This window comes from Oncorhynchus tshawytscha, linkage group LG15 (genome assembly GCF_018296145.1).
Source record: "Oncorhynchus tshawytscha isolate Ot180627B linkage group LG15, Otsh_v2.0, whole genome shotgun sequence".
In the NCBI taxonomy this organism is placed as follows: Eukaryota; Metazoa; Chordata; class Actinopteri; order Salmoniformes; family Salmonidae; genus Oncorhynchus; species Oncorhynchus tshawytscha.
Window position 1 is genome coordinate 28,589,720 of NC_056443.1, and position 17,629 is coordinate 28,607,348.

General features: G+C 47.1%; 1 protein-coding gene across 1 annotated transcript in view; it reads right to left on the reverse strand.

Annotated features, from left to right (window-relative positions):
- The window catches only part of LOC112214891 (neurexin-2-like), a 1,125,107-nt gene that overhangs the window by 992,261 nt on the left and 115,217 nt on the right, over positions 1 to 17,629 (reverse strand). The window contains 1 exon segment of the mRNA XM_042298402.1: positions 1,450 to 2,850. Within this exon segment, the coding sequence (XP_042154336.1) occupies positions 1,450 to 2,161 (712 nt within the window). The 5' untranslated portion in view covers positions 2,162 to 2,850.

Sequence of the window (17,629 nt, forward strand, 5' to 3'; positions counted from 1 at the left end):
GAGGAAAACACAGATAGATCAGGCGATGAGATGTGTCAGAGACAGGAGCGGGAGGCAGAGATTTACAGTCAACAGACTTTGACATAATCTGGCAGGAAAGGAACAGAATCCAAAAGGAAATGCCGGCGAGGGCAGAGAGAAACAGAGGGGGAGAAATTACATTTGGGAGATGGAGGAGAGAGAGAAGAGATGGAGAGATTGGCCAAGAGAGAGAGGGAAAAGGAAATGGAAGTGTAGACATCTAGCTTAGTTTACCACATCCTGCAATGTCAATGCATAAATTTACTTATATCAGATATAGGCCATACATGAGCATGTGGGTCTGGGCAGGTGTGATGTAATTGATGTTTGTTGTCATTTGTATGTTTTGTATTACTTTTTGAAAATAAAATCTCACAACAACAAAATATATAATCCATACATGCGTCGAAATAGTCTCTAACAAAACACTTCTCGTCTCAAACCTCACAAACAAGCAACATCTCCTTTTGCAGTTGAACAATTAAGCATTAAAAGAGGGGAACTTTTCCAGAGAAAAGGCAGCAACAGCCTGTATCGCGCATCTCCACCATGTTTCCATAGCATCCCCCTCCATAAAACAAAAGGATGAGAAACATCACTTCCATCTGTTTCAGTTCATTTCTCACACTCATCTCCATCTGTGCCGAGAGAACAATGGCCTACATTCCCCGCTACTGTACATTATCCACAGTGTAGACATCACACATGGCCTACTCCCAAAGTGTGAGTCACTAGCTTCCACTCTATCCGGGAAACTTCCAAAGGTCAAAGACAAGATTGCATTAGAATAATACATAAACATTAGCATTGGGGGCTTGCTGCCTTTGCTCTGCTTTGAAGATGATGACAGTACACTATGTTAGCGAGTCAGCTAACTCATGTTTTACCTACAGTACAGTATGCTAAGGACTTAGCGCTTTTACCTACAGTACAGTATGCTAAGGACTTAGCGATTTTAACTACAGCACAGTATGCTAAGGAATTAGCGCTTTTATCTACAGTACAGTATGCTAAGGAATTAGCGGTTTTATCTACAGTACAGTATGCTAAGGACTTAGCGATTTTACCTACAGCACAGTATGCTAAGGAATTTGCGCTTTTATCTACAGTACAGTATGCTAAGGAATTAGCGCTTTTACCTACAGTACAGTATGCTAAGGAACTGAACCAATCCCGAGCCAAACCGAACTGTATTGAGCTGGCCTGGTTATGCATTCACCATAGTTAATAATAATAATAATAATAATAATGTATTTTGTTTAACGCTTTTCATTACAGAAAATAATCTCAAAACACATAAAAAGCAAGACAAACAAACAACACAATTAAATTGAGGTGGTAGAGATTGAACGTCTCTATTTTTCTGGGAACGTGCTAAGGAGCATTAGAAAAAAGGGTATTAGCTGTTCAGCTAGCTCCTGATCTTACCTTCCTTGCAGTACTTCCCCTTGTAGCGAGTGTGCGTGCAGTCACAGTGTACCTCGCCATACTGGATGGAGCAGAAACCTCCGTTGAGGCAGGGGTTCTGCTTGGTGCACAGGTACTCCATGTCACTCTGGATGCCCTGGCTGTTGAGCAGGGTGGGGGGTGTCTCTCCCACCTTCAGGTTGGAGATCAGGCCCAGGAACGGGGGCTCGTACTTCACCGTGCTGGAGGTGAGGGCTGAGAGGCGCACGTCGGGCGGGATGCCGCCCACGAACAGGTCGCTTACCACCGCCATCTCCTTCCGCTTGGACTTGACCTCCGACATCTTGGTCTCGCCGTCCACCATCAGCAGAGTCTCGCGGAAGTTGCGGGTGAGGAGCACCATGTGCCAGCGGTCGTCGTTGACCTGGGTTTCCATGTGTAAAGTGGCGGGCTCGGCACAGTGTATGGCAAAGCGCAGCTGGAGGCGCCCTCCGGCGATCAGGAGCTCCATGAAGTCACAGTTGCCGCCGTCATCTAGATAGAGCAACAGAGCCTTGCTGATGTTGGTCTTGAGGCTGAAGCTCAGCTCACCCAGCGAGCCCGCCTCCCAGCGCCCGTAGCGGGCCCACTGGCCGGGGGCCCCGCCGAACTCCAGCGCCCGGGCCGTCACCAGCAGACTGAGGAACACCAAGGGCCCCATGGGCAAAGCGGAAAACCTCAATCCGCTCGTCATGGTTACAATCCCAATCCTAATAACCCTGCTATTGGTTCAAATCCTCCACACAGTGACGTAGCTCGGCCTAGACTAGCTACAGCTGCAGCTGCTGTAGTTTCGTTTTTGTTAAGTGTAAACAATAGTTGTTATGTCTGATTCCTTCTAGGCAGACTCCTCCTCTAGGCTGGGGGATACGTCAGAGAAGCAAAACCCTCACAGGATCCAATTCCAGATTCCAACCCTGCCCGACTCAGCAGTTTATTTTTTTTGCTTTACTTCTTGGCTGCTTTATCCTGACTCTCTTCTCCGTCTCTCCATTGGTTGGTACCTCTGGGACTCACTGGGAAAAACGAGGCCAGCGGACGGGTAGTGGGAATTACGATAATTTTATCACAGCGTTCCGTTCCCCAACTCAACTCCTTATTCCAAACAGAAATCCCCTGGAATCCAGATGTAGCTTTTTAGGAAACGTATGTCAGTCTCTGTGGGCGTGTTTTATAGATGTCGTTTTTGGGAAAGGGGGGGGGGAGAAGGGGAGGAAGAGAGAGCGCTGAGGAGGAGTGTGTCAGAGCTGTCTGGTGTCACGTGGACAGCAGGGTATGTTCATGGTGCCAGCGGTGTTAAAGCCTTCCTCTCCTGAAGCCTCTGGTTGGTCCACCACAGGTTAGACTGGTCTGGGTCCCCTCATCGTCCCCACAGTCAGGGATCTGGAAGAAACAGACAGAGAAACCTCATTAGGCCCTGGTACTTTGTGTAATGGAGGTGGTCCTGTGAAATGCGTGATGAGTAACCTTGTAAGTAAGACTTGTGTTAGCTCCCCAAACTGAAGCCCTAGGCTTTAGCTCATAGCGCCAATGCAGTCTTGTGACTCAAGGGAGATCATGGTTCGAATACAGTAGTAGAAGTAGTAGCAATAATAGCACATGAAAAATAAGCATTGAAATCGTAAATGGAGTTCCTTTGGGGATCTGCTTTGTAGGGGACATATTTCCATTTGCCAGCTGGTCTCTCTTTGAACAAGTTCCCCCTCAGAGACGTGGACAACTTGACTGAATGTTCTATACATGAAATTCATTACTAGGGATTTCTCTGTTGGAAACCAAGACTAGAGTAATAAATATGTACATATGTCTGGTATGAAGTTCAACATTCATGTGCATGATTTACTCAGAGCCTACTGGGTGTATATCAACAGCCAATCAAAATGCCTTACTCCATACTTGTCTGCCAAGTACAATTGGTCCTAAACACAGTGCACAAAGCTCCCTAGCATATAATGCTTAAATCTATGACTTGACTATCAATAACTCAGCAATAAGGCTTTCAATAAATCACCCTCCAACCGTTTTTGTATGTAGGCTTTAGGTTCTCCACCTAACTGAACACGCGCACACGAACGCACAAACACACACAAGCAATCATATTAAGTCTCATTTTCAGTGGGATGCCGTGGAGTCAATGGCTGCCAGGATAGCCACTATTGACCCTTGTCCCTGGCCTAATCCGTTCCCATTATTTCTGAAGTGAGATTTAATTTCCATCGCAGACAGTTCACAATTAAACCCCGCTGATCACACTCGCTCAGGCTGCCGTGCTTGGCTGCCTGACTTCAGAATGACGACACTATCCATGTGCCAGAGAGAGAGAGAGAGAGAGAGAGAGAGAGAGAGAGAGAGAGAGAGAGAGAGAGAGAGAGAGAGAGAGAGAAAGAGAGAGAGAGAGACAGAGAGAGACAGAGAGAGAGAGACAGAGAGAGAGAGAGAGAGAGAGAGAGGGAGAGAGAGAGACAGACAGACAGACAGACAGACAGACAGACAGACAGACAGACAGACAGACAGACAGACAGACAGTGACCGAGAGGGAGATTGGGGCAAACATTTTCACGGTAATGCTGGTGAGGGAGCGTGTCAGGCCTTGAGGAGAATGGGAGAAAGATGGAGAAAGGGAGAGAGAAAGCTAGAGAAAGGGAGAGAGAGATGTCTGATTTATTTTGGTCACGCTAGCTGCTTGTTTGCATAAGATCCTCTGCTCTCACACGCGTCCCCATAAATGAATCCCTGCATAATAACATCCATAGATGAAAGCATTATTGATATATGGACAATACAGTGCAGATTATGGAGCTAGGACGTCTCATAAGAACTGCGAGAGAGAGACAGCTCAGGGTCTCTTAGGAAGGAGGAAGATGCATATCTGAAAATGTATATAGGCGATTCCACGCTAGCAGGAATAATGTGCTCTACAAGTAAATCAAATTTCCAGACTGGGCTCTGCTAATTCTGAGGTATGATACATTTTATGAAAATTGGACATAGGATTTAAAGGGAACTCCCTCTGCTGGTGATTTGTTGAATGTGCAGTCCTAAAGGAGGGCTGTGATTGGTTATAAACCTATAAATGTACCAGAGAGCCCACTCTGTGTTCCAATAGTACAGTCAAGGCCAAAAGTTTTGAGAATGACACAAATATACATTTTCACAAAGTTTGCTGCTTCAGTGTCTTTAGATATTTTTGTCAGCTGTTTCTATGGAATACTGAAGTATAATTACAATCATTTCATAAGTGTCAAAGGCTTGTATTGACAATTACATGAAGTTGATGCAAAGAGTCAATATTTGCAGTGTTGACCCTTCTTTTTCAAGACCTCTGCAATCTGCCCTGGCATGCTGGCAAGTAACGTCTGGGCCACATCCTGACTGATGGCAGCCCATTCTTGCATAATCAATGCTTGGAGTTTGTCAGAATTTGTGGGGTTTTGTTTGTCCACCTGCCTCTTGAGGATTGACCACAAGTTCTCAATGGGATTAAGGTCTGGGGAGTTTGGACCCAAAATATCGATGTTTTGTTCCCAAAGCCAGTTAGTTAGCACTTTTGCCTTATGGATTATGGATTGTTCTTTTGCATTGTTCATCACCAAACTGTTCCTGGATGGTTGGGAGAAGTTACTCTCGGAGGATGTGTTGGTACCATTCTTTATTCATGGCTGTGTTCTTAGGCAAAATTGTGAGTGAGCCCACTCCCTTGGCTGAGAAGCAACCCCACACATGAATGGTCTCAGGATGCTTTACTGTTGGAATGACACAGGACTGATGGTAGCACTCACCTTGTCTTCTCCGGACAAGCTTTTTTCCAGATGCCCCTATTCAATCGGAAAGGGGATTCATCAGAGAAAATGACTTTATCCCAGTACTCAGCAGTCCAGTCCCTGTACCTTTTGCAGAATATCAGTCTGTCCCTGATACTTTTCCTAGAGATAAGTGGCTTCTTTGCTGCCCTTCTTGACACCAGGCCATCTTCCAAAAGTCTCTGCCTCACCGTGCGTGCAGATGCACTCACACCTGCCTGCTGCCATTCCTGAGCAAGCTCTGTACTGGTGGTGCCCCGATCCCGCAGCTGAATCAACTTTAGGAGACGGTCCTGGCGCTTGCTGGACTTTCTTGGGCGCCCTGAAGCCTTCTTCACAACAATTGAACCACTCTCCTTTAAGTTCTTGATGATCTGATAAATGGTTGATTTAGGTGCAATCTTACTGGCAGCAATATCCTTGCCTGTGAAGCCTTTTTTGTGCAAAGCAATGATGACGGCACGTGTTTCCTTGCAGGTAACCATGGTTGACAGAGGAAGAACAATGATCCAAAGCACCACCCTCCTTTTGAAGCTTCCAGTCTGTTATTCGAACTCAATCAACATGACAGAGTGATCTCCAGCCTTGTCCTCGTCAACACTCACACCTGTGTTAAAGAGAGAATCACTGACATGATGATGTCAGGTGGTGGCAGGGCTGAAATGCAGTGGACATTTTTTGGGGGGGATTCAGTTCATTTGCATGGCAAAGAGGGACTTTGCAATTAATTGCAATTCATCTGATCACTCTTCATAATATTCTGGAGTATATGCAAATTGCCACAATACAAATTGATGCAGAAGACTTTGTGAAAATGTATATTTGTGTAATTCTTAAAACTTTTGGCCACGACTGTATATTGTAGTATATCCAATAGTATATTGTTCCAAACAATATTTAAAAAAATAAAAATAATAAATCAAAAAGGGTAATTTTGAGATTTTAATATTAATAATATTTATGTGGAATAAATTAACATGAAAATGTGTATTTCAGAATATAGACATACTCCAGATTTGAAAAGACACTATTGGGAGTATAATGACAATGTGTTGTCTGTATCATGTATGGTTCACTGATCATTGGGTCTTACAGTAAGCAGGATTGTATAGGTCTAAAAAGAGCCTAAATTGGCCACGATTTTCCAAAAAATGGTTTGTGATTCAAATGTACAAAGCATGTCAAAAAGATTTTCTTACAAGTAAGTTTCTATGTGAGAATAATCTGAGATACAAAATATATTTTCTGCTCCAGCTGGCGTGGAACCAACTTTATCTATTTAGGGTAAATCTTATTATCACGGGTAGAATCTGACCTGAAAAATAAAATCACATTGCTATGGCATACTGTATACGCCGATAATTTTTACATTTTGTATAATTGACAGTGGGATTTTTTTTAAATGAAGAGTTACACTGTATCTTTGTCCCAGATGGGTAACAAGAATTGGAATATTCCCTCATTGTTGCATTGAATATTATCATAGATTTTTTTGTCTGGAAATCGCTGGCATTTAGCAGAGGGAGCATCTCCTACTGCTTGTACTGTGTGTGTTCGTGCGTGCATGTGAGCAGCCTGGTATAATAGACTAGACGTAACATAGTAAACGTAAATCTGGGACACTAAAATTAGTATGGTGTGGCTACAGATGGTTACTTAAGAAAGTAGAGTGGTTGGTTCGGGTGACTTGGTAGGCATATACAACGAATGTCTAGCAACCCAAAAGTTGTGGGTTCAAATCTCATCACGGACAACTTTAGCATTTTGCCTAATTAGCAACTTTTCAACTACTTACTACTTTTTAGCTACACTACATGACAAAATGTATGTGGCCACCTGCACGTGGAACATCTCACTCCAGAATCATGGGCATTAATATGGAGTTGGTCCCCCCTTTGCTTCCATTATTCCTCCTCCAGCAAACTGTACAGTTGGTACTATGCACTGGGGCATGTAGCGTTCTCCTGGCCTCCGCCAAACCCAGGTCGCCCGTTTGGACTGCCAGAGGGTGAAGCGTGATTCATCACGCCAAAGAACAAGTTTCCACTGCTCCAGAGTCCAATGGCGGTGAGCTTTACACCACTCCAGCCGACGCTTGGCATTGCGCATGGTGATCTCAGGCTTGTATGCGGCTCGGTAGTGAGTGTTGTAACTTCAGCACTCGGAGGTCCTGTTCTGTGGCCTACCACTTCGTAGATGAGCCGTTGTTGCTCCTAGATGTTTCCACTTCACAATAACAGCACTTACAGTTGACTGGGGCAGCTCTAGCAGGGCAGAAATTAAACAAACCGACTGGTTGGAAAGGTAACATCCTATGACAGTGCCACGTTGAAAGTCACTTCAGTAAGTCTATTCTACTGCCAATGTTTGTCTATGGAAATGGCATATCTGTGTGCACGATTCTATACCCCCGTCAGCAACAGGTGTGGCTGAAATAGCTGAATCCACTCATTTGAAGGGGTGTCCACATACATTTGTATATATAATTTAGTTTGCATCTACTTAACATGTTAGCAAACCCTTCCCTTAATCCTAACCTTAACCCTTTAACCTAACTCCTAAATGTAACTCTAACCCTTAACCCTTAACCCGAACCCTATCCCATGCCCTAGCTAAGGTTAGCCATCTAGCTAGAATTTGTAAAATATTGTAAGCTTAGCAAATGTGTTAAATATAATACAAATTGCCATTTGTAATATATATGAAATGGGTGAAGGACATTTACAAGTTAAAACCAACCACACGTAACCTAATATATCACACTAAATAGTGTTCTCGGATTTAATAACAGAATAATACGAAATGCTCTGAGACCAGGTTAATTTGAGAGAGAAAGACGAGAAAGACTTCTGTATGTGTAATGTTTACTGTTAATTTTTGTTGTTTTTCACTTTATATATTCACTTTGTATGTCTACCTCACTTGCTTTGGCAATGTTAACACATGTTTCCCATGCCAATAAAGCCCTTGAATTGAATTGAATTGAATTGAAAGAGATAAATATTGAGAGAGGGCAGGAGAGACACATAAAAACATCTCCCTCCATCCAGGTTCCATTTCATATGTTATGGGGGTGCCGTCCCTCTATACAACAGTGTCTGTCTTCCAATCCAAGGCACTAAATGAGGCCTGATGTTTCGAGTTTTCTCTAAACACTTTTCTGACCACAAGCATGACATCCATTTGGCTTCTCCTTTTACTGAAGAACCACGGGTTGATACTTTCTCACCCGCAGCCAAACCATCTCGCCCAAACTGAGACAGAGTGAGAGGCTACAGCAATCTACGCACGCCCCCATACCCCTGACCCCTTTTCTCAGCCAACTCTGTCGAGATCCCCTACTGACGTGTGCAGGGTGGCATGAGGCGACCTCTGACCCCATTACTTTCACATCATTGCATCGAAAGCCTCAACAGAGCTAGTGAAAAGAAGTCCATCCACTGGTGTTTCATTTTTTGGGTTTTCCCCCTTCCAGCAGTGTTCATATCCTACAGACTTATCCCACAACCCTGCAGATATTGTCACACCTGTTGTGTGTCTCGCTGTCTTTTTTTCTATCAAAGCTGTGTGTCTCTAGCTGAGTAGGGTGTTGGCTGAGTAGTTGTCTGTGGTTGATGCTGTACTTATAGCAGTGGTTATGGTTGTGGTCTGGAAGGATACTATACTGCATGTTCATATCTCACTTGAGACACACAAACATATAGTCTACACAAAAACATGACAACCAAAACACATATGCCAAAATACACATCTCTCACTCTCTTTCTCTCTCTTTCGTTCTCCCTCGTTCTCTCTCTCTCTCTCTTTATGACTCTCTCTCTCTCCCGTTGTCTCTCTTATTTTCTCTCCATGACTATCTCTCTCGATCTCTTTATGAACCTCTCTCTCTCTTTTGTTCTCTCTCTCTCTTTTGTTCTCTCTCTCTCTCTCTTCTCTCTCTCTCTCTCTTTTGTTCTCTCTCTTTTTTGTTCTCTCTCTCTTGCTCTCTCTCTCTCAGTCTGTCTTTCTCTTGTTCTCTGTCTCTTTTGTTCTCTCTCTCTCGTTCTCTCTCTTTCATGATTTCTCTTTCTCCTTCTCTCTCTATTTCTTTTCTCTCTCTGACACACGCACACACACACACACGGCATAAATCTCTGCTCATGAGAGGTGTGGCGGCGTCTCATCCGCCAGGTATCTTGCTGCTGCTGCTGCTGCTGCTGCTGTTGCTGAGCGCTAATTAACCACAGAGCCATGCTGAGACACTTGATATTCCTCAGGTTGAAAAGAGAGAGGGAGGGGAGGAAGAGACAAGGGGAGAGAGGGAAGGGGGAGATAGGGAGGGAGGGGGAGATGGAAAGGAAAGAGGGAGAGAGTGGTGAGAGGGAAGGAGAGAAATAAAATAAACAGTCCCCCTCTCTTACCCACCACAGACTAGTCCCTCCCTCCTCCTCCCCCCCTCTCACCCACCAGACTAGTCCCTCCCTCCTCCTCCCCACTCTTACCCACCACAGACTAGTCCCTCCCTCCTCCTCCCCCTCTCACCCACCAGACTAGTCCCTCCCTCCTCCTCCCCTCTCTTACCCACCACAGACTAGTCCCTCCCTCCTCCTCCTCCCCCCCTCTCACCCACCACAGACTAGTCGCTCCCTCCTCCTCCCCCTCTCACCCACCAGACTAGCCGCTCCCTCCTCCTCCTCCCCCCACTCTCACCCACCACAGACTAGTCGCTCCCTCCTCCCCCCCCTCTCACCCACCAGACTAGCCGCTCCCTCCTCCTCCTCCCCCTCTCACCCACTAGACTAGCCGCTCCCTCCTCCTCCTCCCCCCCTCTCACCCGCCAGACTAGTCCCTCCCTCCTCCCCCCTCTCTTACCCACCACAGACTAGTCCCTCCCTGCTCCTCATCCCCCTCATTCACCCACCACAGACTAGTCCCTCCCTCCTCCTCCTCCCCCACTCTCACCCACCACAGACTAGTCGCTCCCTCCTCCTCCCCCTCTCACCCACCAGACTAGCCGCTCCCCCTCCTCCCTCCTCCCCCTCTCACTCACCAGACTAGCCGCTCCCTCCTCCTCCTCCCCCCCTCTCACCCACCAGACTAGTTCCTCCCTCCTCCCCCTCTCTTACCCACCACAGACTAGTCCCTCCCTGCTCCTCATCCCCCTCACTCACCCACCACAGACTAGTCCCTCCCTCCTCCTCCTCCCCCTCTCACCCACCAGACTAGCTGCTCCCTCCTCCTCCCCTCCCCCTCTCACCCACCACAGATTAGCCCCTCCCTCCTCCCCCACACGCTCTTACCCACCAGACTAGCCCCTCCCTCCACTCCCCTCTCACCCACCACAGACTAGCCCCTCCCCTCCTCCTCCTCCTCTCTCACCCATCAGACTAGCCGCTCCCTCCTCCTCCCCCTCTCTCACCCACCACAGACTAGCCCCTCGCTCCTCCCCCACCCTCTCTTACCTACCTGACTAGCCCCTCCCTCCTCCCTCCCCCCCTCTCACCCACCACAAAGTAGCCCCTCCTCCTCCCCTCTCTTACCCACCCCAGACTAGCCCCTCCCTCCTCCTACCCTCTCTTACCCACCTGATTAGGCCCTCCCTCCACCCCCCCTCTCACCCACCACAGACTAGCCCCTCCCTCCTCCCCCTCACTCACACACCACAGACCAGCCCCTCCCTCCTCCTCCCCCTCTCTCACCCATCACAGACAAGCACCTCCCTCCTCCTCCCCCCCTCACTCACCCACCACAGACCAGCCCCTCCCTCCTCCCCTCACTCACCCACCACAGACCAGCCCCTCCCTCCTCCCCCTCACTCACCCACCACAGACTAGCCCCTCCCTCCTCCCCCCCCACAGACTCACCAGACACAGACTAGTTCTGCTCCCTCCTGAGCACCCCCTCTCACCCACCAGATCAAGCCGCTCCCCCTCCTCCTCCTCCCCCCAAAGCTTCCATCACCAGACATGAGATCTCTCCCTCCTCAGCTCCTGCATCCCCCTCTCACCCATCAGACTAGTTCCTCCAATGATTCCTCCCCCTCTCTTGAGAACCCACCACAGACTAGTCCCTCCCTCCAAGCCTCCTCATCCCCCTCACTCACCCACCACAGACTAGTCCCTCCCTCCTCCACACGAACCCCCTCTCACCCACCAGACTAGCAGCTCCCTCCTCCTCCCCTCCCCATTTTCTCAAGACCCACCACAGATTAGCCCCTCCCTAGAGTCTCCCCAAAAGTCCTCTTATCCCACCAGACTAGCCCCTCCCTGAAAAGTCCCCTCTCACCCCACCAGCAGAGAGAGCCCCTCCCCCTCCTTCCTCCTGTTGATCACCCATCAGACTAGTCTGTGTGCTCCCTCCTCCTCCTCTCTCACCCACCACAGACTAGAGTCTGTGTGCTAGGTTCCCCACCCTCCTCTTACCTACCTGATAGCCCCTCCCTCCAGTCCCCCTCTCACCCACCACAAAGTAGAGTCCCCTCCTCCTGAAAAGTCCTCTTGATCCCACCCCAGACTAGAGTCCCTCCCTCCTCCTACCCTCCTCTTACCCACCTGATTAGGCCCTCCCTCCAGTCCCCCTCTCACCCACCACAGACTGAAAAGCCCCTCCCTTCTGAAAAGTCCCCCTCACTCAGACACACCACAGACCAGCCCCTCCCTCCTAGGTTCCCCCTCTCTCACCCATCACAGACAAGCACCTCCCTCCTCCTCCCCCTCATCACCCACCACAGACCAGCCCCTCCCTCCTCCCCTCACTCACCCACCACAGACCAGTCTGTCCCTCCTTCCCCCTCTCTCACCCACCACAGACTAGCCCCTCCCTCCCTCCTCCCCCTCACTCACCCACCACAGACCAGAGTCCCTCCTCCCCCCTCTCTCACCCACCACAGACTAGCTCAGACACATCACTTAGTTCTGCTGAAACAAGTCACACCAGGGTTGAGCACTCTCATACTGTAGCTCCAAGTTTCTGAGACAATCAATGGAGAGATCTCCCATTGTCTGTGGAGAATCTCCTCCAAAGCTTCCATAGCCAGGCATGAGATCTCTCCATGGATTGTCTCAGAAACTCAGCTATGCGATGCATCCATTGATTGTCTCAAAAAATCAGAGCCATGAAATCTTTCCAATGATTGTCTCAGAAACTCAGCTACGAGAAGAGGCTATGAGAAGGTTATTTAAACCAGAAGCTCTATATAGAGATCAACGTTCTACTAACCTCCAAGCCTGGTTCCAAGGATGCACACACATGCAAGTGCAGACACTGACACACCGTACACACACACATGCAGACACAAACACACACAAACTGTTGATCAGAGAGAGAGCAGACATGCAGACACAAACTGTGTGACACTGAAAAGTCCACACACATGCAGACACAAAGTCTGTGTGATAGGTTCTGAAAAGTCCTGTTGACAGACACACACACACGAACACACCCTCAAGGGATAATCTGTATTTTGAGCTGAGAGAGAGAGAGAGAGGCAGAGACCCACTGAGACAGAGAACCTCGTCAAGACATCAGCATTTTGCAGATCAAGACAACAAAATGGCTGACACAGTGTGAAAAGAGGGAGCAGGAGAATGAAGAGCAGCGGCGAGTGAGACAGAGAGAGGAGTAGAGAGAGGAGTAGAGTCTGTGTGATAGGTTCTGAAAAGTCCTGTTGATCAGAGAGAGAGCAGAGAGAGGAGTAGAGTCTGTGTGATAGGTTCTGAAAAGTCCTGTTGATCAGAGAGAGAGCAGAGAGAGGAGTAGAGTCTGTGTGATAGGTTCTGAAAAGTCCTGTTGATCAGAGAGAGAGCAGAGAGAGGAGTAGAGTCTGTGTGATAGGTTCTGAAAAGTCCTGTTGATCAGAGAGAGAGCAGAGAGAGGAGTAGAGTCTGTGTGATAGGTTCTGAAAAGTCCTGTTGATCAGAGAGAGAGCAGAGAGAGGAGTAGAGTCTGTGTGATAGGTTCTGAAAAGTCCTGTTGATCAGAGAGAGAGCAGAGAGAGGAGAAAGGCAAGTGTGTGTGTGTGTGTGTGTGTGTGTGTGTGTGTGTGTGTGTGTGTGTGTGTGTGTGTGTGTGTGTGTGTGTGTGTGTGTGTGTGTGTGTGTGTGTGTGAGGGGTATTACTGAATTGTGTGTGAGCTATAGAACAAAGAGACCCGCTCCATCACATCAATGACACTTAGTGTCTGGCACTGTATTACCTTTGCAGACCCCTTACCTATCATCATACACACACACGCATGCACACACAGACACACACACAGACACACACACAGACACACACACACACACACACACACATACACACACACACACACATCCTGTATGGGCCATTATCCAGCGTAGGCCTCATCATAGGACAGTTTACGGTGCCAATCACAACCAGAGAAGAAGAATGGATGTGTAACATTATTGCAGAACTGTCTGCCCTTTCATTGGCTAACTACCTCTCTCCTCCCACATACCCGCCTCTTCCTCCCTCTCCCTCTCCCTCTCTCTCTATCAATTCAATTCAATTCAAAGGGATTTATTGGCATGGGAAACATATGTTTACATTGCCATAGCAAATCAAATAGATTATAAACAAAAGTGAAATAAACAATAAAAAGTGAACAGTAAATATTACACAAGTTCCAAAAGAATAAAGACATTTCAAATGTCATTATGTCTATATACAGTGATGTAATGATGTGCAAATAGTTAAAGTACAAAAGGGAAAATAAATAAACATTAATATGGGTTGTATTTACAATGGTGTTTGTTCTTCACTGGTTGACCTTTTCTAGTGGCAACAGGTCACAGATCTTGGTGCTGTGATGTCACACTGTGGTTTCTCTCTCTGTCTCTGACACCAACCTCTTCTTAATGCTTGTTCTCGCTCGTCACCCAACCCCCCTCCTTTCTCTCACACTTTGTTTTTCACATTCATCCCTGCTGTCTATTCCCCAGCCTATGAAGGGGGGGGAGTAGCAGGGATTGCTGGTTCAATTATGACCAACAAGTTTTAAGTGCTGCAGACTGAAAGCGTGGAGCAGAGGTTTCGAGGAACTAGCTGTTTAGGGTGACGATTGTTTTCTAAACGAGATCTGTCATTGATGAATATGAATTGGAACCTCTGCAGCTGAGAGGAGGAACGCTGTAACCTGTTCCGATCTGAACTAGTGTGTGAGTATTAGTGTGTTGGTTAGTGAGTGCCTGAAGCTGTTTTGGTAGCAGCGCACAATACCTTTTTGGCCGTGCCCGGGGACTCTGACTCACTCTGACTCACTCACTCTCCCTCCCTCCCTCCCTCCCCTCCCTCCCTCCCTCCCTCCCTCCCTCCCTCCCTCCCTCCCTCCCTCCCTCCCTCCCTCCCTCCCTCCCTCCCTCCCTCCCTCCCTCCCTCCCGTTCCAAGGAAACATCTAAAAGGAACTCATACCTAGTGGTATGGGACAATGGCCTTGTGTCTATTTTTGAGGTGAAACACCGCTCTACAGACAAAGAAGGCCAGCAACCCATTCAGATGCAGACAGACAGTCATTCTGCACTGCATAATAGGAGAATTCCTGGCTACAATGCTGTGTGTATTGTCATTCATTGCAGAGCAAGGAGACATGAACTATACAAATATTTGGATGAAACACAAACTACTGCATATTGTAGTAATGTCTTGTAGTTATTTAAGTGTGATTTCATGAATTTTGACTTAGTTGTTTTACCGCAAAAAATGCGTAACTCATGATAACTGTATGCAATTACCAATACAAATATTTAGGCAGCTTTGTTTATCAGATGGAAGTTAAAAACATGAATAAACATTCCTCTGACCTTCTAACTACCCAGATACCACCACTTATACGATGGAGAGCTGATATCAAGCTGTCAACATGTGCTCATGACGTTCCTCAGCACCTTGAGAGCTTTCAGGCATAAGACGTGACGACGCCCCCATTGCAAAAAGCGGAGGGCATCAATTCCATGTCCCCTGGATGCAATAAAACGTCATCTCTCTTTTCCAGAGGGTCATGTGACAAGTAGCCTTTCAGCAACACCAACAGCCAGCCAGACAGGGAGCTAGTCACACAGCCAGACAGGCATCCAGACAGGCAGCCAGACAGGCAGCCAGACAGGCAGCCAGACAGGCAGCCAGACAGGCAGCCAGACAGGCAGGATGTGTGGGAGAAAGAGAGAAGAGAAGTACGCTCCATCTCAAGGAAACATAAGCACCGTCATTACTTTTTCATGAGCCAGGCGGCAATTAGAATGAAGATATTGAGAGATGGAGGGGAGAGAGAAATGAACACACAGACACAGAGACAAACACAAACGAAAGCACATACACGCACACAAACAAACGCACACAAGCAGGCACCCACCCACACGCACAGAGACAAACACAAATGAACGAACACACACACACACACACACAAACACAAACAGGCACCCACACACACACTTTAAGAAGTGTAGCTACCAGTTGCTGGCAGAATCGTGTGTGTGTGTGTGTGTGTGTGTGTGTGTGTGTGTGTGTGTGTGTGTGTGTGTGTGTGTGTGTGTGTGTGTGCGTGTGTGTGTGTGTGTCTGCCAAATTCATTTTGACAGATGTTTAGGGCTTTGCAAGCATTGAGGTCTAAATACCGATGTGTGGGTTCATTACAAACCTGTCAAATAATATTCCCCTGTAAGTCCTATTGTGGGGCTCTTAATGTGGTAATTTCAAAATCAAATTCCATTTTCATAACTTATTATGATTATGGAATGCAAATATGAAATAATGGTCATTTTAATGCTAAGGTTCATTCCCGATTCGAGTTAGCAGCACTACACTGTCCGGAAAAAAGCCTTAGTTCGAGTGAGGATAAATACACCCCTAAAACGCCCACACACCACAATAGAGAGAGAGAGCTAGCGAGAGAGAGAGAGCGAGAACGAGAGAGAGCGAGGGAGAGCGAGAGAGAGAGCGAGAGCGAGAGAGAGCGAGGGAGGGAGAGCGAGAGAGAGCGAGGGAGAGCGAGAGAGAGAGACTGCGCGAGAGAGAGAGAAAGAGAGAAGCAATTCAGATTAAATTGGCTGCCGTAAATGACACTCGATTACCATCTTAAATATACTGTCAAAAAGCAATTTGCGTCGCACATGCCAGAGGCCTGAAATTTGCACCTTATTAAGAGGCCTGGGCTATCATTTAGGATCTTGTTTCCCCGTCCTTACCTACCATTTACCCACAAACCTCCTCTCTAACTTTGCACCTGGTTTACGGCGGCCATCTTAGCCCGGTGTGATTGTGGGGGGTAAAGGGAGGGAAAGGGGGGAGAGAGAAAGGCCTGTATTCTGAGTAATAATGAATGCAGGAAGGAAGTTTAGTTTAGGATGGATTCATCCATTTATCGTCCTTCTTTCCAATCTTCCACAATGCAATCTCACAGAAGGCTATGTCAAAATGAGGAGGTAACAGCAGCCTAACAGCTTGCAGGTTATACTTGAAATTGATGAGGGAGCTTTACAATTATCAATGTCTTAGACCAACTAAAACCTCCCCAAAAATGCAATAAGTTCAAATGGGGAAAAATGAAGATGATTGGTAAACCAATTCAGTCTTTCGTTTGTTATGTTCTTTTTCCTCGGGTGCCATAAAAGCAACATTAGCAATAGCAACAAACCTCCTTCCACTGACACCTAAAATATGACCAGGCTCTTGAGCCTTTATTGGCTTATAAACCTCGTTACTTGGGACTAAGAAGGTGTTATTCACATCAGCTCTTACCACAGCACCACACCGCTACCCCACGTTAACCATACAAATCGGCATTTCTGTCACCGTTCCTTAGTTTGTGAAAACATCCTGAGGTGCCAAACACATCGGATAAATGGTGCGTGTGAATCCCAAATGCTACCCTATTTCCGATTTAGTGCACTACTTTAGACCAGAACCCTATTCCCGATTTAGTGAACTACTTTAGACCAGAACCCTATTCCCGATTTAGTGCACTACTTTTGACCAAAAGTAGAGTTTTATATACAGAATAGGGTGCCATTTGGGACTCATCTTACTGTATCATAAATAGCACATAGGAGACCACGAAAATCTATCTGAGGCACAGAAGTAATAAACCCACGTAATATTGTTCTTGCCATTACGAGTTTGCAATTTCCAACAATGTTCGGGATCGAAAATATGATTAATGATTACTGAGAAAAAAGGCAGTAGGGCATAGATATCGGAGGTGAGCAATGCGTTTAATTTTGCAGACCTTGTAACGCTCGCAACACTCATTACCGTTGTCATTACCATCGTCTCGTTCCACCCGGCGCACTTCCTATGGTGAATTATTGATCTCCACAATATGGTCACGAGCACTGTCATACAAAACACCTCTCACCCTCCTCTACCCCCTCCATTTCTCTCTCCCCCC